Here is a 26,122-nt window from a genome sequence, read left to right as displayed (position 1 = left end):
TTAGTATCATAAAAGAATCATGCTTGTTTGATGCGTGAATGTCCAAGGTAAATTCCTTCTTGCTTCGAGCCACAATTAATGGAAGAATAATTCTGGATCTGTGGGGACAGAGTTTTTAGGTGATTTATTTCGAAACTGCAGAGCTGTAAGATGTGTACGTCGTAACGTCTTTCGGCCGTGCTTTAACCTGGTATTGTGTTTGTGTCTGCTTGTCTCAGTACGCGCTTCGTATGTCTTGTGCTGGTGGAGTTTGTTGAATGGAAATTAACATTAATTTGCTGTTAGTTACAGGATGAGGAGCGGAGACGGCAGCAGCAGCTAGAAGAGATGCGTAAACGGGAAGCAGAAGACCGAGCCAGACAGGAGGAAGAGCGGCGCCAGCAGGAGGAGGAGCGAGTCAGACGGGATGCCGAGGAAAAGGTTATGGCTCTCTGAGGGCAGCTAGCATTGCACCACGTTAGCCTGAGCGTAACCGATGGGCTGGGCAAAGCAGGCAAGAGATTCTGTGTCCCTTAAAATGCACAGGATGAAACAGGGCCTTGGTCCCCCAGCTTGGTTATTGGACCAAAAACTTTAGCCCGATCTGGCCCACCTACCTCTCTTGAACTGTCTCCAGATTCCCTTTTCCTCTGAGTTTTTTCTGTCAAACTTGCGAACTCTTCAGCCTGTTTAGTCGTGAGCTTCTTTGCCACAGGTCGGCTCAGTCTGGGCCCTGACCTTCCTGGACGTGGTCCAGCCCGTTAGTGTGCAGATGTGTTTGCTCACTTGTGTTCAGATTGGATTTGAGCCGTGGGAAGCAGCAGGAACGTAGAACACAGTCTGTTAACAGTGAGCATTTCAAATAGATTGCTTGCTGAAGTTACCCAACTCTCCCTGATGGTAAAGAGAGCAGAAGGCTTATAAAAAACATGGTACAAGGAAAACTTAACTTAGTATGTAATCTGATAAATATTCTGAGTTATTACTTTGTTTCCATATGTGGGCTTTTTAATTCAAGTAATCCTTTCAGTTGAAGTGACAACTCATTTGACCTATTCTGGGAAACGGGAACTCGGCGATGCCGTCCTCTGGACCCTCTCCGTGTATGCGCAGCCGAGCCTCCCGAGGGCATCGCCTGTGCCTGGACGTGGTCTGGGAGAAGCCGCTCTTCTGTTACTTCCCTTCTGTGAAGGCGGAAGCTTGGAGCACCACCACTTCTGACAGGGGAAGCTTTAGTTTTTATTCCTAATTCCTTCTTTGATAGTCCAGTGAACTGTATTAACAGAGCGCCCTCCCCGCCCCCGGGAAAGAACTTTGGGGGAGCTTTTTATAGTGACGCGATCTGTTAGGGTGCGTTACAAGCAGAGTGAGGTTGACAGAAACGATGAGACTCGCTGACGTGAACATAGAACACACAGTGTGCGCACACAGTGTGTTGAAATCAGCACTTTCCCCTGTGTAGACGTTACCGTGCCCAGAGCCTGTCGCCACATTGTCTGCGTGTCTGCACGGCTGGGAGTCTCTTGGAGACCCTGCGCCCAGGGCTAGGCTCCCCTTGAGGCTTTGGCTAGGGTAGCGGTACGTCAGTCGGTGCTTTTCTGAGGAAATCAGGTTTCCAGAAGTGGAGCCAGTAGAGCTCGGGTTTCACGGTCTGTTCCGTGGCTGTTGGGAAGGATGTGCTTCCGGGCCCCACGTCCCCCGCTGTCGCAGGCTCTGCCCGGAGTGCTCTGCCTGCCCTGGAGGCCTGCAGGCCTGATGTCTGCAGGCTGGTTAGGTGCGGCCGCGCCCCGTGCCGTAGCAGGGCAGGCGGCCACCCCGAGCGCAGCGCACGCTGGACGGGGCCAGGCTGCCTTCGCCGTGCCGAGAGGCTCCTGGGTGGCTCGGTTTTTCCGATGTGCGTTCCCACAGCTCACGATCATGTCAGACTCACCTGTGTCTCAGTAACTGCTTCTATAATTGAGTGGTCAATGTAAAAAGAAGCTGAATAACCTATTTTTTATACAGAATGCCCAAAATTGATGGGTTTGCTTTGTCCTGGGACAAGGTGACATTCATTTGTTGGGTAGAAAGCACCTTCCCGGGTCGTGTGATTGTCTCTCTCTCAGCATAACTCAGAGAGGACGTTCGTTCCCCCTAAACTGTCCCCAAGCAGCTGCCCTTCGTGTGATGCTAGGAGTCCTGACAGCTCCCCGCAGAGCCCCCAGGGCCCTTCCAGAGTCCATTCCCCACCCCAAGAGAACACTTATTTTGCGTAGAAAATAAGGTTAAATGTCTTTCGTTTAGGATGCCTCAACGTAGAGTAAGAGGAGAAATGGAGAAGTCAGGTCCAGGGCCGGGATTGGGGCTGGCATTCGTTCTTAGAGTTTTCTCCCTCAGGAGGCAGAGCGCTGGCTGTTGTGTCTCCACTGTGTGTGCGCGTGGGGATGGCCCAGGAGGGAGCAGGGAGGAAACGAGCATTCCGACTGAAATGGGACTGCTCACTTTTATCCTGATGCCAGCAAGGTCCCAAAGTTAGGTCTCTTTGGTGGAATGAACGTAAATTTCATCGCTCCCTTCTGCAGCCTTAACCTCAGTCAGGTTAAGGCAGGTTACTCTGTTTCTCTCTCGTTCCCTTTCCTATTTACTTTTTTCTTGTGTTCTGAAACTATTGTCAATCTTTAACAAAACTGTGCTGTTATCTTTTTTAATGTTAAAATAATTTAACACTGTCAACTGTAGTTTGTACAGATGTATGTCAGAAAAAATGTACAGTGTGTGTCAAAATATATTTGAAAATCTTGTTGCTGTTGCTATTAATGCCTGCCTCTCTGATTTTGTGTCTGTCAGGGAGCGTATTAACATTTGAAATAGAAATTAAGAACTGTGGGAAGCACGTTTGTTAGATTGCTGCTTTGGGAAAGTGAGTAATGTTTCTTACAGCTTGCGGTTTCCTATTAATTTCTCTCTGAGTAACGAAATCACCCAGATGACTCGACCCTCTGAGGAAGGGTGCCTTCTGGACGCGGGGGGTCAGTGAGAGCACAGACGAGTTTGCGCTCCTAAGGTGCCGCCTGTAGAAAGCCAGGGGTAGCCTATTTTTGGTTTTGTCTTGTCTTTACACTCAGCAGTCACAGGTAAGTTAATCTCCTGCCAGAAACTGAAGGACAGAGAGAGACAGACGGAGCGGCAGAGGAGGACTGAGAGCTAGTGGGATAGCGGGATGGGGACGGATGTAGTGGCTGGACGCGCCGCCCCAGGACCTGAGCGCTCGGCCGTGCGTCCCCTCCTTGGAGTGCACGCCAGGTGGCTCCGGAGCATGGTGAGCGCACTTGGAGTCTCAGGAGCGCCCGGTGCCAGGTCTCTCTGCCCGTTTCCGTCACAGCAGTCATGTTAACCCTCCACCTTCCCAGGATCCGGTACCATCGCTGGGGGCTGAGGGTGAACACGTCCTTGCAGGCCGTGCGGGTGGGCCGCGGTCCCCCACCCTGACCTTTGCGCTTTTTCTATTCCCGCCTGCAGAGGCGACAGGAAGAAGGGTATTACAGCCGCCTGGAAGCCGAAAGGCGCAGACAGCACGACGAGGCCGAGCGCAGGCTGCTGGAGCCCGAGGAGCCGGGGCTGGGCCGGCCCCCCCTGCCGCGCGGCTACGAGCCGCCGCCCCCGTCCCCCCCGGCCGGCGCGCCCCCGCCCCCGCCGCAGCGCGGCGCCTCCTTCCTGCAGGCGCAGGCGCTGTCCCCCGACGCCCTGTACACCGCCAAGCTGGTCGCCTACGGCGAGGAGGAGGCTGAGGACGGCAGCCTAGCAGGTCAGCACCGGGGGGCCGGCACGAGCAAGTCTCCCGGGGCCCTGCCTCCCGCCGCGCCTCCGCCGCAGCCCCCGCGCCGGCCGCGCCCGGCCTCCGATGGCATCTTTCTCTCCAACTCATTCCAGCCGCCCTCGGCCAGCGCCAACAGTACTGCTCACGAAGCAGGCCAGCCCCCGCCCCCTCCAAAAAAGCCAGGCGTCCGCCCGCCCAGCCACTCCCGGGGTCGAGGTAAAGAACGGACCGGCCGGCTCCTCGGCCCGACGGCACCCTGGAGCCGCGCCTCCGCCCTAGGGCCGCCCGTGATCGGCGCTTGCTCTGGGGTTCGATCTCACCTGATCGCTAGTCTCGGCGTGGTGGTCTCCCTCTGTTCCGATCGATCGTAATGTCTGTGCTCGCACTCTCTCAGGGAAACACCTCAGTACTCCGATTGCTTCTTTCCTTTAAAGAATTCGATTTTTGGATTGGCCGGTGGCAATCACTCCCCTCTGTTACTCCTCAGACCCCTGAAGTACTGTTGGTCTCGGTCTTCATTCTCTGCCTCTTCAAATAATCCTTCTATTTGGAGGAACAACACCCTTTTCACGCATTTTGGTGTCTAAAGATGGTAGTGTCACAGTTAGGTGTTCAGTTCCCGTCATTTAACTTAAGTAGAACCCGTGCTCTGGGATCAGCTGCCACGTGGCGGTGGCTTGTGAGCTGACTGCTGCGTCTGGTGGTCTGGCTGCAGCAGTGGGCGCGCTCTGCTGAGCGGGGTTAGTGGCCCTGCTCAGGGTGAGCTGCCCCGCCAGGGCCAGAACCTGGTCGCTGTGGAATGGCTCTTTCCCCTGACTGGTGTCATTCCTTCCAGCGCCTTCTCGGAGCTCACATCGCGAACAGCCAGCCCGCAGTGTAAGCGTGCAGCTGGAACCCGCTGGTTGTAGTCCTTCCCGCCAGCTGCAGAGCGCCACAGCGCTCCTGCCTCGGCCTGGACTCGGGGCTCACTGTGCAGCCAGTGGGCAGTTCGTGAGACAGCCCCGAAAGTAGTACTTCAAAAGGTAGCTGAATTAGAAGGAATCCCATTTCAGACTAGGCCTGCTGCTCTGAACAAACCTGCGATGCTGGCAGTAAGCGAGTGCAGGAGTCTGACAGATGGGCTCACAGCCGTTCCAAGAGGAGGTGAATCTTCATAGCTCACGTAATCGCGACTCACGTAACAAATGAGTTTTGCCGGGATCTTTCTTCCCACCTGAGCCAGAGCTTTGATCCTCTTCAAAGGTTCAGAATATAATAATATTTAGGTTGAGTCACTCAGAAGCCAAAATTAAATCTTTTTTTACAATTTCTGTTGTAAGTGTCTACAGTGTAATACCTTCAGAGACACTTACGGAATAATAGTAATTTTTTAAATGAGATGCTATTGATCTCCTTCCGTCAGATTACGAGCTGAACTTTAGATATTTTGTAAGCGTCATGACCCAAATAAATACGAGGTTGGTGACGGGGTGTTGTAGGAGGTGTTACTTCTAACCATCTTGGCTTTTCAGTCGCACCACTAACCCGTGTTTTATCTCACACCTAACACACCGCATAGGAGCAGGATAGACCCTGCATCTCATTGCTCGGGCCTCTGTGAAGACTTCCTTCGTAAAGTACAAGCTGTCTGCACCAAACGCAGAGGCATTCTGACCTTGCCATCCGCCATCCCACGACATTGCCGCGCTCCCGTGTGCCGCTCTCTGTCGTGAGCGCTCTGGGAAAGCATGCTTCTGCGGGCCGGACTTGCTCTCTTTCACTGGGTGCCGGAGGACCAGAATGGGGTGTGGAGTGGGATGGATAACGGCAGATTTCAGCCTAGCAGCACACTGAAAAATAGTCTTCACCAAAGTTCTTTGAAAATCATTTGAAATGCGTGATATTGATTCATATCTTGTCAGCTGACAGTATTTGATATTCTGATTAACTCTAAAAATTTTGAAAATTTTTAAGAATTGATTTTTACCAGTGGAAGAAGCAAGTATCATTCTTAAAACAAAGCTCAAAAGATACATTTTTAAAAACAAACAAAATGAAGAAAAAATTTAGAATTAAAATTGAGAAAATTCCACCGTGCAAAAATAAATTGTCCGAAGGCCCGCCGTGGCTTCCTTTCAGTTGGAGATGTGTTTCTCGTTCATCTTTTGAGTCTTTGCCGAGGGTGCCTTCTGATAGCGTGATTCTAGGAGCCCTGCTCTGAATAACAAGGAAAGATGCAGTGCACAGAGGGGTCGTTGAGCCTTAGCCGAGCTCTGCCGCACGTGTGGCAGGTGTGTTCTTTGTAGCAGGTCCTGTTATGGAGAAAAGAAACACAAAAATTCGTCTCTGTGCAACTTGTCTAAAAGGGATAATTTTAATGTTGAAACTTTGCAATAATTTTGTGGCCTGTTTAATCCAGTACACAATACTGTCAGTGTTCATTGAAGATTTTGACCATTTATTGCTACAGCCCGTGCTCTTGGAAGCAAAAGACTTTTCAAGTGTGAAATTTTCTTGCTGCTGTTACACTTAATAGAAATGTATTAATGCTGATTTAATACATTATTCTTTTAATATGTCATCCGTGCCACTGTAGTCTTATATTTGGGTACATTTATGAAACTCTTATCTGCATCATTTCTTTTGACCTTCAACAACCCTGGAGTAGACAGGGCAGGTGGTGGTGTTACCAGACAGGTCGATGTCACTCCTTGTTCTTACTCGCCAGCCACAGGCTGAGCTGGGGCCTCAGGCCAGAGGGGTGCACAGTCTCTCTCTTCTCTCACTCCGTGCTGCTGGGGTCTTGTTTTATTTTGTCTGTGATTTCATATCTCCTGCACTAGTATCAAACCCTAGGGTTTTTTGGTAGCTTGTTTGTTTAAAACGGGTTTTTTTTGTTTTAATAATTATAGTCACTTATATATTTTTTTCTTTTTGGTGAGGAAGATTGGCCCTGAGCTAACAACTATTGCCAGTCGTCCTCTTTTTTTCTTTCTCCCCAAAGCCCCAGTACATAGTTGTATACCCTGGTCGTAAGTCCTTCTATTTCTTCTACATGGGACATGCCTCAGCATGGCTTGATGAGCAGTGTGTCGGTCCATGCCCAGGCCCCGAACTGGCGAACCCTCAGCCGCCTAAGCAGAGTGTGTGAACTTAACCACTCTGCCCAGGCCTGGTCCCTATAGCCACTCACTCTGAGAAGAGATTTGGTGGCTGTCCTGAGAAGGGGAACTTCAGTCGTGTGATTACTTCTTAATCTTTGGGCTGTATTTGCTCTCAGTGATTTTGCAAGAAAATTCTTAGTGTCTGGAGAGTCTGGAAAGTTCTGCTAGCTCCCCATTTAAGTCAGTCTTTGTGGACTTTTCTTCCGAATTCCTGATAGTTACACATTTTGTCTGATTTGGACTTTTCGGCTGTTACTGTCTGAGACCTGTGTGTGTCTCTGATGCCCGAGGACAGCAGGCCAGGCCCTCAGCCCCATGTGACGGTCGTGGTTGGATCACTCAGGCCACTCAGGGACGTGAGATTAAGATTGCTGGACCTCTGGTCTGATTTGAAGAGGCTTCTGCTTCCTTTATTCAGTAGTTAAAGATGTCTCGTGGCTTCTATGGGCACTGCATCTTTATCAGGAGCAAAGTTTGGGAAATGACGCAAGTACTTTAACTTTGACTTCTTCTTTTATGGAAAAGGACCAAACTCTTACACGGGATCTGCTGTGACAGCCCTCGGTGCCCATGATGCTCATCGGGATTCAAGAGAGAGACTGTCCAAAAGGTATTTACAGTTGTCCTAGACAAGTGACTTCATCGGAATTGGTTTCTTTTTTCCTTCCCCTCGCCATGTTTGTGTGAGGCTGGATTCAAACTTCAGAGACATCATCATCAGCCCAGATGCTGCTCATTGTACAAAACTATGAGCGTCCATGCTGTGTGTGTATCTTGTGTTGCTGGAGCAATTCTGTTTCAGACAGTGGGGAGGTACCAGGCTTTCTAGTCAGAACTTAAGAAGCAGCTGGGCCTGCTGCTGTTGCTTCCCCCAGATAAGGTCGAAAGTTCTCCAGCAGCGTCCAGGGGCCCCGCTGAGCTGCAAAAGGCCAGTGCCCATGTCACAGGCAGGGGCCCTGCTCGGCTGCAGAAGGCCAGTGCCGATGTCACAAGCAGTGGTGTGAGCTAATCCAGAAAGCCCTCCTATCTCCCTGCGGCTTGTTAAGTTCGCTGTATTGATGGACGTCCTCAGACACACGCAGGATTCATTACAATGTTCTGTCCTCTTCAGCTAAACTTAACTCTTGGGAATTTCCTGCACTCCTATGGGAATTTGAAGTTGAAGTTACTGGCTTTCTGAGAGTCAGATGTGACTGGAGAAAGTTAACGTTTTAGTAAGGAGAACACTTTGCCTTTTCCTGCATGCGTTTAAATACAGCCCCAGTAAGTTTCACTAAAGGTAGAGGGTCGTGGCACGATTAAAGAATGAGTCTCTCTCACAGGAGGTCTCACTGAGCTGCCCGCTGTGTAAACTTAGCTCCTTGTCGACAGGCTGTGTCCATCTTGACCAATAATCTTGTGCATTTCCCCCTAATGCAGCCAAGACGCAGATGCACCTGGAGGTTCTGGGGCCCCTGAAAACTTGACCTTCAAAGAACGCCAGCGCCTCTTTTCACAAGGTCAGGATGTGTCCAATAGAGTCAAAGCGTCTCGGAAGTTGACAGAGCTGGAGAACGAGCTGAACACCAAATGAGGAGGGGGGCACCGCGGGCAGGGCTTGGAGACGGGAGAGGAGGCTGCGTCCCCAGGTCCCCACCGCTGCCTCCACAATGTCGGGTCGGAGACGTTCCAGTTCCAAGGAATTCTATTTTATTTTGCTGAGAGATTGTCCTTTCTACAATTTAAATACTAATTTCCTGTCTCTGACTCACATAAAGGTAACTTTTTTTTAGTTTCTTTTCTGGAGTCTGAGTTTGAAAGGGGACAGAATGAAGGGCCGTAGAAGATAATGAAATGTTTCTCCTCCCGTCTCTTCCCCAAGGAGCACAAAGAAGTTTCATTTCTGTTCTTTCTCAAAGACTTTCTTTTAGCTCACGCAGAATAGCTTGAACCACCCAGACTATCGTTTGCACTATTTAGTAGCAACTGCACACTGTTCTCGGGACGAGTCAGGTCTCGCCTCCCCGGGGAGAGGGCTCGCCAGCACGTGCCGTCTGTACGTCGAGCGCAGCCCACGTGGCAGCCCCTCTGGTCTCTGCGTGGTCACGACGCAGGAGGACGATGCGCACCAGAGACTTTGCTCCATCTCATTCCTTGCAGGTACACGCCCGCCTGATCAATGCTAAACGTGTGATTGGAAAGAATTTCTCCAAGAAGAAAATGTTGAGGATTTAAACTTAGGAAATTTTATTTTTATAAATATCAGATTATTGTTAGACTAATAAATCATTGGTGATTTTGAAGATGGCAGTTAAGTTAGAAAGTTAACTAAATATTTCAGGTATTCCAAGGGAATCTGTGAAAGAGGATGTCCTTAGTCACACGGTGTTGCTGTGAATAGGAACGAAAATACCTGAGAGGAACCGAGATTAGCAGCCGACACTCCAGCACAGCTGTTGTTAGAGGTTTTAAATTTGCAGCACTAGATTTCCCTTGGTATGCTGTCAGGGAGCGGAAGGGTTCAACTGCGTATGACATCTGCAATTTAAATATTGTAAGAATAACTCATGGCAGTTCAAGCTATTTTTTTACACTCTAATAGAGTTATTTAATTTTCATTGTTGAATTATCAGTCACACTGTCATTTCTTCAGCTATGGCTATGTAGCTGACGTTGGGGAGATGGACCTCACTTTGTTTATGTTGTGATGTTAAAATGGTAAATTACTTTGTGATTACGAGCACATTTTCTATTTGACAAAGCCCTGCTGTGGGGTCTGGGTGATTTTCCTGTACCGTATTGTTCTCTTACAGATGTGTATGTTCAGAGAACGTACACACTTTGAAACAGAAGAGGGAGAGGCTTTCTGGCCTTACGATCACTTTAATGAGAGTTGTATGAGGAATCATTAAAATGCGAGTGTAAATATTTTTGTGTCAATCAGGGTTCTTATTTGGAAGTGTGCTTTTACTGTTTCCCGTGTTTAAGTAAGAGTAAAATGCAAGGAAGGACCGGCGTGCTGGCTCCACGCACGCGGCAAAGTGGGCTCCTCCCCGAGGCCTGGAGAGCGCTGGCCGCCTGGTGGGATGCGGCCCACCCCTTCTTTACGGAAAAAGATGCAGGAGAACAACTCTCCTGTTAATATGTGGAAAACAACAAATTCACATACGTCCGCGCAAACGCATGTAAATAGCTACATCCAGGGACGTTTGTGTGTGTGCCTGTGAGCCCGTAACAGGAGGATTTGGCCGTCCTTAGATGAGGTCAAATGTGAATACATGGGAAGTGCTTTTCCTGCCTGTGCGTCACTGTGGAAAACGTCACAACTGCTGTAGTGTCCCTTTCTACTGTATTTCATTTGCAGCCTATTTTTAATAAACTTTGTATGTATTTAAGTGTGTTTGCTGTTATTTTAATAGTGCTGACAAAGCTTGTATTAGTCCTGTCAGCCCCCCACCCCCGGTCCATTGATTTGTTAAGCTGAGCGCCATTTCCTTGTCAGGCAGCATGCTCGGTTTGTGGGGAAGTGCCCTCTGTCCCCACCATGCAGCCGGACGTCACGAAGCTTCCAGGTCCCCCCGACCGTGGTCCCTTACACTCAGCCCCCAGACTTTTGTGACCTCTGCTCAGCACGTTAGCAATCCCCAGGGCTATTAAGACTCTCTCAGTGACGCTGTCACAGCATCGCCTCCTTGAATTCTTAAGCATGCCCAGGAGTTCGCAAATTGCATACACAAGATGTCCTGGTGAGATGTGTTTGAGGGTGGGGACCCCCCTGAGGTGGCTCACGTGGCGGGCTGCGTGATTACAGAAGTGCCAGGCCCATGCCGCGTGCAGATGGAACAGGGCCTCGGCTCAGCCCTGCCCCTCGGACACGCTTCCTCCTGTCCACGCACCAGCTGCGCCTCCCTGTGTCTAGCTGACCTTCTCTCCACGGCCTCTGGGCAGGAGTGCCGGGCTCGGACCGCGCCCCAGCATTTCAAGACGACTTTGAGGAGGAGGCAGTGTCTCAGGGTTGTAGAAACTGGTGGAGATCTTTTTGGCAGAACCGCATGTTCACAAATTGAAACAGCACTTTTGGTATGTTTTTTTTTTTCTCTCCCCAAATCCCCCTAGTACATAGTTATATATTTTAGTTGTAGGTCCTTCTAGTTGTGGCATGTGGGACACCACCTTAGCGTGGCCTGACGAGCGGTGCCATGTCCGCACCCAGGATCCAAACCTGCCAAACCCTGGGCCGCCAAAGTGGAGTGTGAGAGCGTAACCGCTCGGTCACGGGGCCGGCCCCTCACTTTTAGTATGTTTTAATGCCCAAAAGGGTACTTTAAAGTTTGGGGAGTCAAAAATTTAGAGTCTGGGGGCTGGCCCCAGTGGTGCAGTGGTTAAGTTCTCATGTTTCGCTTCAGTGGCCCAGGGTTTCACCTCTTGGGATCCCAGGTCAGGACCTATGCACCGCTTGGCAAGCCACGCTGTGGTAGACATCCCACGTATAAAGTAGCAGAAGATGGGCACGGATGTTAGCTCAGGGCTAATCAAAAAAAAAAAAAAAGTCTGTATTAAGACTGATTCAGTCCCGTCTCAAGGCCATAGTTCTGTTGCTCTTAGTGGAAGTAATATTCTCTCCTACTGTGGTCTCTGTCTCTGGGGTCCTGTAAAAATCGCCGCGGGCACTTGACGGTGTCCTAGTTTGTGCCCTCGGACAGCGGTTTCCTCTGCTTTACTGCATGGAAAACTGATTTCAGAAATTTATTTCCACACTTACGGTAACATTAAGCCACAGCAAAAGTTAAGTGGAATGACTTGCAGAGGGAAAAAAATGACAGCGCAAAAAGTGACAGGTTTCTCCTTCTAGTATTCATCCAATTTACTCAAAGAAGTCATGTAACCCTAAAAGACACATATTCGACTTGAATTGGGATATAAAAGACAATTTCTTGCACAGTTTATTCAACAAATACAATTTAAGAGTGCCTACTCAGTGTCGGGCACTGGGGACACGGTGGTCCCACGTAGCCCACAGCAGGTCTAGGAAGACAGAAAAGTTTGTGTAACCATACAGTTTAGCACTGGATTTGTTTAAGGGAGATGCACAGGGCACTTGGAGGGTTCAATGGAAAGATCCGGTGTAAATTGTGGACATGGTAGACCGTCTGAGAAAACGATGCTCCCTTTTGAGAGAGAAGACTGTTGCAGGTGGAAGGAAATCCCGGAGGCCGAGAGGCCGCCACCCTCAGAGAAGCTGTCAGGGAGCCCAGAGCCAAGGGCAGCGGGGCCTCGGGGACCGGGGTCCAGGGGGGTCTTAGTCACGATAAGAAGGTTTATATTCTTCATGCAGCTTCCGGCCAGGTTTCGTAAAGCCACGTGAGGCCAATCAGTTTACTCGAGAGGGTAGCTGCGGTCCCCACACGGAGAGAAGGGACAGGAGTGGAAGGCTTCCGCCGGAGCCGCGGGACGACGCAGGCCTGGGGCTTCCCTCTAGCCAGTCTGCAGTCCGGAAAGCTACGCAGGTGGTGGGGAGGATGACGGAGATGGTGGTGAAGGCTGAGCGGCCTGGGGTGGGCAGGGCACAGCACCGTCCCGAGTGGAGTTGGCAGAGGCTGTGACGCCAGAGGTGAGGCAGGCGGGATGGCTGTGCAGACAGCGCTCTGCCTTCAGACGAGACTCCGGGGTGCCGTCTTTCAGCTCAGCGGCACTCCTCCCACATGTCTTCACTGGGTGAAGCCTTGTTTTTCCCTCCGCTTGTAAAACTTGTGTTTGATTTTTTTTTATGGAGACTACAGGTGCAAAGGGCCTCAACCTAAATTGGTGACAGTGGTTCCAACTCCAACTTGAATTTTTTAAAATAATAGGATATTAAGTAACACCAGAAAAAGGGAGACATGGAAAACACTAGGTAAGTGGGACAGCTTTAAAGGGGTCCTGCCTCCCCCAATTTTCTTTCCATGGGAACGGCCCCCAAAATAGAACAAACTATCTGAGTCAAGCAAAATATGTAACATGGTCTAAACAGTGTATCCAAAATTAGGAAAGTGAAGCATAGCTGGGGGTGGGGGGAGGGGGTGTTCTTGTTTGCTTTGATTTCTGTTCTTTAAGTATCAATACCTGAGTACTTGAATGTTACTAAGGTAAATGTGGAAACTGTCCAAAATTCTCCAAATCTCTGTGGCTATAGAGTTGGATGTATTGAAATGAACCTGTCTTTCCTGGTAATTTGTGATGTTCCCTGAACACCGTTCTTTCAAGGGCTTTAAGTGATCTTTAATAAAATGAAAGCGATGGCTCAGCGAAGACCGGATGTCGCCGTCTGCTTATTTCCCTCTGAATAGGTCGTTCAGATCTTCTCTCTCAGAAAGAATCCCTGTCTCCTGTCACAGCAAAAGACACTAGTGGAACACAACGGGAAATCGGGATGAAGGAAGCGGGCACGCAGGTGTGAGAACCATGCAGGCTGACCGCCTCGTGCTGGGGTTTGCGTGTGGCTGTCAGCCTCTCGTCCTGCCCCTCGAGGGACTGGTCATGTCATCAGAACAGGAGCAAGATATGAGAGCCTTAAGGGAGAGTCTTCCCGTCACAAAGCTGGCACTGACAATGTTCTTGATGTGTCCGGGCTGAGCTCGCACATGCACACGGGCCTCTGGCTCCCTTCAGAAAACAGCTCTCGGCTGGGCTGCCGACCGGAAGTGGACGGGAGATGGTTTGATCCCACTGGCTGGTGCTAAAGAGAACCGGGCCGGACAGCAGTTAGAGCCGTAAAAGCCTTTTACTCAGGACCCACTGCAGTAGGGGAAAAGAGACCTCGGTGTAGACAGGCTCAATTCCAAATACGGCAAGAACAGGTGTGGTGCTCAATGGATGGAGAACCACTGAGGAGACATCACGGGTGTAGCCACGAGGAATGCCCGGACGAGGCCTGGTCGGGAAAGTGTAGACAGGCTCAATTCCAAATACGGCAAGAACAGGTGTGGTGCTCAATGGATGGAGAACCACTGAGGAGACATCACGGGTGTGGCCACGAGGAATGCCCGGACGAGGCCTGGTCGGGAAAGGGGTCTGAGGAGAGTGTCAGCGGGGCTGGGAGAAACTCAGAAATGTCTGCATTCTGTGGTGCTCATTATCATCGGTCTCATCACGTCACGTCGCCGGCTGTCAGTGCTTACCTGTCGCCTTCTCTGCTAAGTTGTAAGTCCTGTGACCGCAGGGACCGAGTCTTTCTGCTCATCACTCTGGCTCCCAGCACGATGCCTGGCATACAGTACGTGCTTAGTCTATATTTGCCACATAAAGTCGAGTGTGGACACTGAGGCAGTGATCAGGACGTGGCGTGTTAGAAAGCTCTGGAATGGGAGGTGGGAAACCTCGGTCGGCACTGACGACTGGCTTCGACCACACGTTGCCTCACCCCCGGTGATGGGCTTCTAGGTTGCCTGCAACGCCCTGCTGCTAAAACCCATGCAAAATGCATCTCCTCTGAGGGGTCCCTTAGGCACCTGGGGGAGGCTCTAGGAGTGGGATTGCTGGATCACGTGTGTGCACAGCACACACACACCATGCATGTGCACATCATATGTGTGCACATCACACGTGTGCCTGTTCTGAACCTCACCAGGCAGGGCCAGAAGGTGGTCCGCGGTGGCTTTGCCAGCCCCCAGGAGTGAGGAAGGAAACCTCTTGCCTTGCATCCCGCCAACACATGTGCTCGTGTTACACCTCTGTGACGCTACTCTTTTTTGTTATTTGTCAAATTAAGGCAGTTTCTACTGATTGATCTGCTGTGGAAGATGACGCCTTAGCTTGTTCACGGTGTCCTCGTTTCCGTTACCCTGCTGCCTCTATTCTTGGCTCCATCAGTTATTCTGCAGACAGTGCATTGGGCTCCTGTGCCTGCCAGACTGTTGTAGCTGCTGGGGATCCCTCAGCCCTGCCCTTCGGAGCCACATGCTGCGACGGCCGATGAGCAGCAATGACTGTATAGCTCCGCGTCTGGTCTGCCAGGTGTGCCCAAGCCTGAGGACAGGCAGCAGGACAAGATGGATGTGGGTGCTACTTCATCGGGGAGGGTTGGATGACAATCCTGAAGGAGGGTGAGAGTGAGCCGCGGGCGTGTCTGGAGAGGTCGCGGGCAGAGAGAACCTCAGAGCAGAGACTCTGACGTGGGAGTGTACCTGGCTCCCCGAGGACAGGCCCAAGCTCACTGATCCTGGAGCCACGTGGGAGGGAAGGGTCAGAGAGGAGCCGGACACCGAAGCAGGGGAGGGCATGGGCCACCGTGAGCTCTTTGGTTTTCATGCTGAAGGAAATGGGAAGGCGCTGGGAGGAGGTGATGGACTCCCATTTATCAAACCACTCAGTTGAGACTAGACCGTAGACGGCTAGTGTAACGACCACGCAGTGGACAGAGATGGCTTCACAGTGATGGGGTAGCGAGAACGGGCTGGTGCCGCCACTGTGTGCATCCAGCAGGATTTGTCAACAGACGGGATGTGAGAGAGAGAGAGGGCAGAGTGGATTCCAAGGTCCGGGTCTGGGTGAGCACAGCAGAGGGGCCTGGGCAGCAGGCCTGGCAGGGGATGGGGAGGCGGTGTGGACATCCACTGGGAGGTGCCATGCAGGCAGCTGGACCTCCAGGTCTGGAATTCAAGGAGAGGACGAGGTGGACACACACACCTGGATGTCGTCAGGGTTTAGATGGCATGTAAAGCTGCGAGACTGGAGACTGGCAGTGAAGACGGAGAAGGAGCCCCAGTGAGAAGGGGGAATCCCAAGGGAGCCCGGTGCCCTAAAGCCAAGTTCCAGAGTGTCTCGGGAAGGAGGGAGAGCCCAGCCATATGAAGTGACCCCTGGACTTGGCCATGTGCCTGTAATCGGCCGCTTTCCCTGTTTGGTGAGGAGCGGACCGGGAGCAGTGCTCATGGTTCCTGGGGAGCCTTGCTGTGCAGAGGGCAGGGTGGGGCTGGGGGTGGGGAGGGGAGCATGGGTGGGGGTGGAGCACTGGGGCCCCCTGTGCTGTGGGACCCATTCCCTGAGCGTGGGCACAGGAGACAATGGTGGGTGTCCCTGTGCTTAGAGCTCAGCTGTAAATTGTCACTTCGACCTCTATTCATGCCTGGCCCACCCTGCACAGGACCCTGGACTCTGCAGGGAAGAGCATCCTCCCCAACTTTCTCTCTGCCTTGGCTCTTAGGGGCGGGGGGCCGGGAGGGTGTTCTGCCCCTTAGCCACCTCCCAGTCCTGCAGGCGGGGGTGGGCTGCTGGGAGAGGTTCTGCACCCAACCCTCCCACCCCTCCCTGTCACAGGCCAGGACGTCCCCAAGTCCCCCAGCCAGGTCTGCAGATGGCTGTGGCCCCTGGGGGCCCTGCCTGCCCCACTCCTGCCGCCCGGCTGTGCTGGCGGCTCCGATGCGCCCACCAGGCTTCCCCTCCCCGCGTCTCCTCCCCCACAGGCCTTGTCAGCCCCTGTCGTGTTCTCACCTACCTCCCAAGGTGTCCTCTACCCACAGGTGGAGCTCCCGTGGGGAGGGAAGGCACGTAACCCGGCAGATGGAAACAGGAAGAGGAGAAAGGGGAAAAAGTTAGGTACTTTGCACCCAAAGAGACTTGTAATTTAATGGCATTTGGAACACCCCCAATATTTAGAAAACTTTTCAAATTTAGCTCCTCTCCTCCCGCTCCCTCCTCCTACCCCCTCCCCTCTCCGCCGTTCCCCCAGGGCCCACCCCCCCGCACTCCACCCCGCCCCCGCCGCGCCGCCGTTGGGCCCACGCTGAGCCACCTGTCGCACCTGTCGCCAGGACCCCGGGCCGCAGGCCAGGCTGCGGGCGATGCCGGCGCGGGGCGGGCGCTGGGCGGGTTTCTGGGAGCAGCGGGCGCGGCAGCTGCAGCGGCAGGTGCAGGTGAGAGGGCGGCCGGCCCACGGGGGCCTCCCCTCCGAGCCCGGAGAGGGCAGGGCTGGGCGCGCGGGTCTCCCGGGCTGTAAACGGCTCCCGCCCCGCATCCAGCATCGCTCCGCCCGCCTCCTCCGCCCGCCCTCCGGGCTTCCGCCTCCTGCTCTGGAGGGGCGGAGGCCTGTAGGGTCTGTTCCCCAACCCGGACCTCACCCCACGCCACACTCCCACCCGAGGGCCTCACCCACTCCCACCTGGGCCCTCACCGCCCTCAGGTGCTAAGTGGAAGAAGCCAGTCACATAGGCCCACATATCGTGTGATTCCATTTATATGAAATGTCCAGACTTGGCCAGTCTGTAGGAGGGAAGTAGGGTAGTGGTGTCCCAGGACTGGGGGAGGTGGGAGTTAGGGGTGATGGCCAAGGCTGTGGGTTTCTCTTTGGGGTGATACAAATATTCTACAATTAATCTTGGTGATGGTTGCACAATTCAATATACTGAAAGCTGCTGAATTGAGCACGTTAGATGGGTGAACTGTAGGTAGTGAATTTTGTCTCCATAAAGCTGTGGCTGGGGGCGGGCACGGACCCTGCGGTTGTCCAGGTGAGAGATGGCCCCATATTAGAATTACGTGGACTCGAGTGGGAATGTTCGAGAGACTTTTAAGAGGGAAAATTGACTGATGGCGGTGCAGAAAGTCAAGATGACTGCCAGGTTCTGGTTTGATAACCAGCCACAGAGATTGTTCTAAAATGATCCCAGGTCTCTGTGAGCTGTGTGTCAGCCGCCGGGGGAGGAGGGCCCCATGGCTGAGCCCCCATCCTGGAAACGGGTGTCCTCCTCTCCCCCAAGCCCTCCAGTTACTGGCTGTCCCAGCATTTACCATAAATAGCTACTATTGAAACTCTTCAGCTGAAAACCCTGCAATGCCTTCCCAATGATGGAGGATGAAACACAACTTCTCCCCTGGCTGGGAGCCCCTCCCCCTGCACCCCGCTCTCTTCACCCGCTGTGCCCCAGCCTGGCTGACCTGCTCTCTGCTCCTGGACTTGCCAAGCTCATGCCGGCCTCAGGGCCTTTGCATGGCTTTCCCTTTGCCCAAGGTTCCTGTGGCTGGCTCTGAGGGCTCTCTTCCTTCTCGGGGAGCCGCCCTGTCTCTGTACTCATACCGCTCTGCTTGAGTTCTGGTGCTGCCACTGTCCCAGCTTATTAACTCCATCCACTGGCTCATCTCTTTTCCCCACGAGGATGCCAGCTCCATGCCTGACGTGCTCACTGCTGCGCCCGCAGCACCCAGACTAGTGCCCAGCACAGAATTGGTTTCTAACACATGCCTTTTGAATAAATGAATAAAAGGATGGAAAGTAATTTGGGTGAGCGGGGTCCTCAGAGTGGCTCCTTTCAAACTTTGCTGTGCGTGCAGGTCACTTGTGTGCACCTGCATGCAGACAGGATGAAAATGCAGACTCTGGTCGACTCGGGGTGGGAGCGTCCAGGATTCTGGGCTTCTAGCAAGTCCTCAGATGCTCCTGGGGTCTGGGGACCACACTTGGAGCCATGGGGTCATAACACAGGGTCGGGGAGCGAGGCCCTTGGCGTCAGAGGGGCCCCCCGCTTCTGCTCCGGCTGACCTCTCCCTGCCGTTCTGTGCTTGCCTCCTGTCACTTGGTCCTCACTCTGACGATGGAGGTGACCCTGACGCGTGTCACGGTGGTTGACAACTCTCCTTTTGGATCCTTGGTTGTAGGCCAAAGAAGAGAGGATAGTTGAGCTGGAGACTGAAAATGCCATTCTTCACCTGAAACTGGCAGAGGTACTGTTCTCGCACGTCATGCACACGGGGTCGCATGTGTCCAGCAAGTGGTGACCAGGTGGTAAAGTCCGTTTTCTGTCCTTGTAGAAGAAAGAAATTGACGGGGGTCCTTGTACTTTTCCTTTTTGCTGTCCCATCGAGCGGCGTGGATTCTTTCATTGATGTTTGAAGTGTCTTCCCCTACTGAACAGGTTTTTGTTCCAAATCCCTGTCTCTGTGCTGGAAGGGCTTTAGTGGGTAGTAAATTGACAAGGCAGCTGTGCATTTTTACAGCTTTGTTGAGGTATAATTTACGTGCCGTGAATTCACCCCGTTTCCGTGTGCAGTCGCGTGTTTGGTGAATGTGTCGTTGCACAGCTGTCACTACAGTCAGCGTGGACCGTCACCTTCACCCCTAAAGATTCGCGTGCCGTTTCCCTTCTGCTTCCCCCTCCTGCCCCCAGTTCCAGGCAACCACCATCCTGGGCAGTTGGCCACTTTGACCTTCTGGGCTAAACCTTTGCCCGACTCTCCCCATGTCGTCCGTCCACCTCACCAAAAAAAATGTCCCTGGAAGTCGGCTCTGCCCAGTCCTTCTTGCAGGTTTGTTCTTTACCTTTAAAAGGAAGGGCGTGCAAATGGAGAAAGCAAGGTGGCTGGCGATTCTCTGTGTTCTGAGACGGTTGGCCGTTGCTGCCTTTGGCAGGCTGAGAAGTGGCCCCCCAAAGATGGCAGGTGCCAATCCTGGAACCTGTGTACGTGACGTCGTCTGGAAAAAAGGTCTTTGCTGTCAGGATTAAATTTGAGATGAGGAGATGATCCTGGATTATCCTTGGGGCCCTAAATGCCGTCACAAGTGTCCTTATAAGAGGGGGGCAGAGGGAGATTCGACACACGGAGGAGAAGGCGACGTGAAGATGGGGCGGGGAGATGCATGAAGACGTGAGCGACACAACCAGAGCCAAGGAGTGTCGGCGACCGGCCGCCAGAAGCTGGAAGAGGCCAGCAGGATCATCCCTTTGAACCTCTGGAGGGAGCCCGGCTCCTCCAGCACCTGGATTTTGGATGTCTGGCCTCCAGGACTAGAAGAGAATAAATTAATGTTGTGTTTTTGGTTTTTTTGAGGGGTGAGGAAGACTGGGCCTGAGCTAACAACTGGGCCCATCTTCCTCTATTTTGTATGTGGGACGCCGCCACAGCATGGCTTGATGAGCCGGGTTTAAGTCTGTGCCCGGGATCAGAACTGGCGAACCCAGGGCCGCCAGAGTGGAGTGCTCAAACTCACCCATTACACGACTGGGCCGACCCCAAATTAATGTTGTTTCAAGCCTCTCCATTTGTGGTGATCTGTCACAACAGCCGTAGAAAACTGATATACCAGCATCAAATGACTCTTTTGAGTTCCTCGTCTTTAAATGACGACCCCTTTAGAATTCTCCTTAGAGTCAGGTCCAGGGGGTCTTCAGACTCCCCAGTCTCCTGAATCACCCCGTCAAGTTTCATTGGAAAAAATTAGTTGCAGCAAATTTCCAGATTAATTTAGGCCTGTTCATACTACTTCCTAAATTAAGTGAATATTAATTTACACGTTCATCTGACCGGCGCTTCCAGGCGCATTTCTGCATGTGAATGCATGAAAGACCCCAGCCTGTCTGAGCCTGAGCACCCCTCACCACATCTCTACCGCGTCTCACCAATGCTTTTTGCCCTGGGTACCAGAACCTTCACCACAGGGTTTCAGAGGAGCGCTGATGAGGGAAGATGGGAGCGGTGCTTGGTGGATGAGGCTGGTGTCCAGACAGCAGGACCCCATGCAGCCGAGGTCACCTGGTCCTCTGCACGCTAGTCCAAGAGACCCCTGCAGCTGTAGCTGCTGGAACCCAGTGTTTGGAGGAGTCGCACAGGCTGCAGGTCAGAGCAGACACAGATGACGGCCGTTTACCACCTTCTGTCGGTCGGGGTGGCTTCAAAGCGCCAACAATTTTTCCAAGCATCTTTGAGATGAAATTTTTTTTTACATTTAAGATCGTTAGGCATAGAATGCCAGATAAAGCCTGTAATGTTGTTGGCATTTGTATTGTAAGTCCCCTATAGTCTTTTGCTCATTGAAAACAGGAAACCTTAATTTTTGTGGCCCATACTTCCTTCCTCCTCGCTCACAGCCTCCGACCTCACAGCTCAGACCCTCTGAACCGAGATGGAGCGGACAGACCGTGTTCAAATGACGGATCTGACGCTACTGGCCTCTGCGGTGAAGCGGGTTCTCACCTGGACTGCCCAGGCCGTGCGGGGAGGGACAGCTGTCGCCTGCCGTGGGCAGAGTGGATGGTACGCAGTGGCTTTCTGCCTTCCCGCCCTCTGCAGGGTGGTTCATCCTTTCCAAGATTAATATCCCTCTTCTCAGGTTCTCACTGTCCTAAAATCAGCCCAGTGTCCTCTGCCCGATCACCAATGTGCTTATATTTACCCACTTTCCTCCTCAGTCTCCCCGTGTGTCCCTGGGTCTGTGTCACTCTGCCATCCGTGCGTGTTCCTGTGTCAGCACCTCAGGATAAGCTTTCTTTCTACTTCTCCTAAACCAGCCTTGAAGCTCAGCCAGCCCCACTTTCCGTATAAGTTACTTGAATGCTCTGTTTTATTTTTCTCTGAATTGCTGTTGCACTTAGAGTCAACATCAGAGACTTTAGAATATAGTTTTTCATATTTAGATGTACATTATTTTTTTTTTCCAGAGAGAATCTGAGCCTAATGAGTTTTGGGACTTTATTTTGGTTCAGTTTTTTCCTTAGTCAAAGAAGAATAGATATAGTTCATCTCTCTCTCTCTCTTTTTTTTTTTTTTTTGGTGAGGAAGATTTGCCCTGAGCTAACATCCATAGCCAATCTTCCTCTTTTTGCCTGAGGAAGAGTGGCCCTGTGCCAGTCTTCCTCTACTTTATATGTGGGATGCCATCACAGCATGGCTTGATGAGCAGTATCTAGGTCTGCACCCAGGATCCAAACCCACAAAGCCCAGGCCACAGAAGTGGAGTGCACAAACTTAACCACTGTGCCCCCTGGCCGGCCCTGATAGTTCATCTCTTAATGTCCCTTAATCTCTAATTTGCCGACAAATCTTTGCTCACTCTACCCTTGGTATCCACTACAGTTAATACAGTGCTGGCTGCCCAACAGGTGTTCAGCGTATTCTTTATAATCCCCCTGATTGACGGGTTTCTTCTGAGCTTCCCTTTTTTATAATTTCTCTATTTAACTTGTTTACACTTCTGAAATTTTCCCATCAAGAGTAAATAGATTTTCCAACCTGATCAGTAGCCCTTCTCAGCTGCCATCTTTGAATCACGTTGACTCTCAGACGGATCACCAGTAATCTCGACCCAGCTCTTGGCATAGGAGAAGAATTGGGTTTCATGAGCATCAGAGCCAAAAGCTTCAGTAAAAAGAAAGCATTCATCCTGATAAATTGGGGTCCAGGGAAAACATTGATTTCAACCCCAGTGTGAGCCAGAAGGAATCCTTGATTCTCGCTATTGAAAAGAATGAGCAGGTTCAAAGAATATCATTGTGACAATATGGACCTTTGATTTAGCTTCTCCCCTGAAGATTTAGAGGGGAATATCCTAGGAGGTACAAGTGGGATCCTTCCAGGCCTTATCTCTGGTATTTAACTGCCATCTCCTGTCCTGTTGTAAAGATGAAGGAGGAGATTGAATGATATTAAAAGTTAACAAAAATCTCTTTCCCCTCCCTGCCCTCATCAGATGTTTTTGACGGAATTCATTTCTTTAAGTAACCTGTGGCTGTCCTGCTTTTAAGGTATTGGGTGGAATTAAGTCCCAGGCTTGCCAAGGCGCCACAGAGCAACTGAGCCACGTCCAATAGAGTTGCTATCTGGGTTGTTTTATTTCCTTTCTGTCACCAAGGAGGAATTAATGCCTGCGTGGCTGTTTGCTGTTGTTTCAATGTGACAACAGCAATGCCTTGAATTTCCATATCACATTTCTTCCAAGCTCATCAATGCAAGAGAAGCATTTTCCGCCATCTTTGGCTTGGAGGCAAAGTCTGCTGGATTGCCTTATATAAGTGTTATCCTGCCATCTTTGGCTTGGAGGCAAACTGGCTGGCTTGCGTTCAGAACCCAGATCTGTAACCCGGCCTTCCCACCTGGGCTTGCATGGGGCTGCCACTGTCCAGATGACTGTCAGGTCGTCTCTGTCCATTATCTATTTTAGAATGAATAATTAGAGAACATTCAAATGCCAATCAGATTATGTTTGGCAACAGGGAAAGATATTAGTGAGAATTCAAGCAGAGGAAGCTATTAGTAGATTAATTAGACAAAAAAGGCCAAACTGAGATTCCTGTTCATCGTGTGTTTCCATCAGGGCCTGAATTCTGCCGGATGTGGCAGAGCAGACAGGAGAGAGGCAATTGCTTCCCCTGCAGCAAGACACCTGGAAGTAGGCTGACCGGGGCTGAAAGGCGCCTCCATCATGGGATCATAGCTCTCCACTCGGCCAGCTTTAGCCATTGTCTGTTTCCTAGACCAAGTAGCTGCCTACTATGAAGGGTATCCATTGTCTCATGCTTCCAAGATGGCTGCTGGGGCCCCAGGTGACACATCACGATCAGGTAGTGGGAAGGAAGAAGGGTCAAGGAGATAAGGGCACATGCCTGCCAAGTCTGTCTGAAGTCATTTGCTCAAAGTCCTACCCACTGACTTCTGCTGACATCTCACAGGCCAGAACTGGGTCGCATGGCCGTCCTACCTTTAGCGAGCCTGGGACATCTAGGTTTTAGCAGGGCCGTTGATAAACTAGGGGTTCTGATAGGAATGAGGGAGGGTAAGCAGCTACTGGGTAGACAGCCAGTGGTCTCTGCTGTGATACAACTGACCTCTGCACAGAATCTTAGCAGTACTGAGGTTGTTTTTCCTCCAAGATGTAAATATCATGACATCAGCCGGTGCTGGAAAAAAACACACTCAAGTCCAGTTAGCACAGAGTTTTATAGCCGGACTTTGGCAGTTTCTTGTTTTTGCATCATATTGGGTGTGGTAGTGAAAGTGGTCTCCACGTAGCTCTCGTGGATCTGGTTTTCTCTTAGAAATTCTAAACGCCGAGCTTTGAAATGATGTCCACGTTCCCTTTTAGTATCTATCTTTTCCAGAAAATTCCAGATTCTTGACTTTTTATAATCTTTTCTTTTAAAGAATGGTTACATTGCCACGTGAAAATGTCCAGCAGTGGTTAAGTTTGGCATGCTCCACTTCAGCAGCCCAGGTTTGCTGGTTCGGATCCCTGACACGGACCTACAGCACTCAGCAGCCATTCTGTGGTAGCATCCCACCTACAAAATAGAGGAAGATGGGCACAGATGTTCGCTCAGGGACAATCTTCCTCAAGCAAAAAAGAAAAAGAGGAAGATTGGCAACAGATGTTAGCTCAGGGAGAACCTTCCTCTGCCAAAAAAAAAAATGTCCAGTGACCCCATTTCCTTCCTAATACGCCTGGCTCGAACCTCTGCCTGGAGCAGAATCCATCTCCCTCTCTATCCCACTCTCTTCCGGGGGCATCAGCACCCACATGAGCAACCCCCCTGCCTTCCCCACTGAGTTCTTTCTCTGCTCCTTTCCACCCATCCCACGTCATTGCTGGACCGACCCACGTCTACCATCACAGATTCAGACGCATCTCTTTCTGACCACACAAAGTTTGTCTTGAAGAACGCTCTCTGTTCTTGGATTTCATTAGGATCCTCAGTCGGTTGATCACTTCACTTTCCTTCCAGCAGCCCTCCTGTGACTTCTGGTCCCTCGATACTTGGATTTCTCATTCCATAATTTCAGTGGCTCCCTTGCAACTCTCCAGGCCTCTCACACCAATGGTCTGGTGTCTCTGCTACCTTAGACCCCGGCGCTCTGTACATCCTGCCGTTGGCCTTCTAGTACTCACACCCGAGCTTCTGGAAAATATCACACAAATAGGAAGATGGGTGCCATCAATGGACACTGGCACCATCTCTACTGGGATTAAACACCATGCTGCAATCCTGTCTCCATAATCGGGTTACTCCTTACCCGCCGAGAAAAGCATTTGAAACCTTCTCTGCTCTTCTCCAGTCTCTGCTCTCCGCAGCCTCCTCGTTCTTGGCCTCCGAGTCCACAGACAGCGCAGCTTCCTGCTGCCCAACCTGTCCTGTCTGCACACCTGCATCCTCTCAGTGTTGGCTGAGGGCTTGCTCTTCCCGCTGAGACCAGCGCCGCCCCCAGTGCTCCCGACTGCTCGGCTGCTGGGCCCTCTCCTCTACAGCTGGCCTCTGGAGCAGGTAGTTAGCATTCTCGGTCTCCATCACCTCACATCTCACTCCGTCCTGCTCCTGCTTCCGCCCTGGCCTCCCAGCCGCAGTTGGCGTTCTTTCCCTGCTCTCCTTCTCCCGTGGACCATGACACTTGGTGCTCTCTGCTCTGTCATCCGTCACCTGCAGACTTGGAAACCTGTGCTCCCAGCGCAACCTCCCTCGGGAGCCCTGGGGCTCTGGCTCCTGTTGCCCGTTGAGCGTTCTCACCGGAGGGACCAGGTGGGTGACTGGCATGTCCCACACTGACCTCAGAGCTCCAGGGGGCAGCTCTTCCTCTCTTCTGTGCCCTTCCCGAAGATAAGAGAGCTCCTGGTAGTGAAGCGGGCCCATGGCCCATATTTCTTGGGGCTTCTGAGCTGTGTGTCTGAATATTTGCATACAGGATAACTCTATTTTATTACGTCAGTGATGAAATTATGATGCATATCGTTGTTAGTTTAACTGTATGTTTTTGCCATATGGGAACGTGACGTGTGGTTGCGGTTCTGAGGGAGGAACCATTCCCCAGTGTTTCCTAGCTTATATGAACATCGTGCGAGAATATAAACATGTAAATAAACACCACGGGAAAGGAAACAACACGAAGCAAAGATCCAGACTCCTTGCCTTCACCCGGGACCTGAGTTAGAAGCAGCCCCACCGCCAGCGGCTCAGCCAGGAACCCGGGAGCCACGTGGGCCCCATGTCCCCCCACCGCCTTCACCTCCCAGGATCGCCAAGGTGCCTCCCCAACCCCCGTAGGAGTCTAAAATCCAGAACACCACCGGCTTTCCTGCCGCTTTACCCCTTCGCCCATCCTCCTCCACAAAATGCTCAAGTGATGTCTTTAAACCTGAATCTGGTCTGAAAATCCTGCTGCTGAAATCCTCCAGTGGCTCTGCCAGGATGACTCCTGGGGCTGGTTCCCTGCTGTCATCCAAGTTATGTGGCCAGGCAGTGTCCCCTCCTAGGCAGATGGGGACACAGGGGACAGTCAGTAAACATTCTCTCTGCGGAGAAAATGCATCTGCCTCGTGTCCAAGATTTTAAGACTCAAATCCCCCTTTTATTTTTTTTTCTGGACCACAGTACCAAGAAATGACGGGGAAAAGCAGCCACGCGGCCACCCGCTTCTGCCTCCTGTGCGACCAGCAGGAACGGCTGCAGAGGGGCACCCGCTCCAGCCTGGCCCAGCTCTGCCGTGTCATCCAGGT

At 51.7% G+C, this 26,122-nt stretch overlaps 2 protein-coding genes across 26 annotated transcripts in view; both read left to right on the top strand.

The window, feature by feature from the left end:
• AFDN (afadin, adherens junction formation factor) overlaps positions 1 to 10,292 on the top strand; it is a 141,360-nt gene extending 131,068 nt beyond the window's left edge. For 18 of the 24 annotated variants that reach the window (XM_070516613.1, XM_044761302.2, XM_044761294.2 and 15 more), the window contains 4 exons: positions 286 to 420; positions 3,478 to 3,763; positions 7,444 to 7,528; positions 8,338 to 10,292. In XM_070516613.1, coding sequence (XP_070372714.1) covers positions 286 to 420; positions 3,478 to 3,763; positions 7,444 to 7,528; positions 8,338 to 8,491 — 660 coding nt within the window. In that variant the 3' untranslated portion in view covers positions 8,492 to 10,292. Of the gene's footprint in view, positions 1 to 285; positions 569 to 3,477; positions 3,764 to 3,888; positions 3,992 to 7,443; positions 7,529 to 8,337 lie in introns of those variants that run through there. The other 6 variants (XM_070516291.1, XM_070516162.1, XM_070515920.1 and 3 more) reach the window with 3 other exon arrangements.
• Positions 10,293 to 15,903: 5,611 nt separating this feature from the next.
• KIF25 (kinesin family member 25) overlaps positions 15,904 to 26,122 on the top strand; it is a 55,236-nt gene continuing 45,017 nt past the window's right edge. Inside the window, exons 1-2 of one of the 2 annotated variants that reach the window (XM_070515645.1) lie at positions 15,904 to 25,649; positions 25,998 to 26,120. In XM_070515645.1, coding sequence (XP_070371746.1) covers positions 26,007 to 26,120 — 114 coding nt within the window. In that variant the 5' untranslated portion in view covers positions 15,904 to 25,649; positions 25,998 to 26,006. Of the gene's footprint in view, positions 26,121 to 26,122 lie in introns of both variants that reach the window. The other variant, XM_070515618.1, reaches the window with a different exon arrangement.

The sequence above is a fragment of the Equus asinus genome, chromosome 1 (genome assembly GCF_041296235.1).
Source record: "Equus asinus isolate D_3611 breed Donkey chromosome 1, EquAss-T2T_v2, whole genome shotgun sequence".
Lineage (NCBI taxonomy): Eukaryota > Metazoa > Chordata > Mammalia > Perissodactyla > Equidae > Equus > Equus asinus.
Note: the sequence above shows the minus strand (reverse complement) of the source record. Positions and strands in the feature narration are given on the sequence as shown.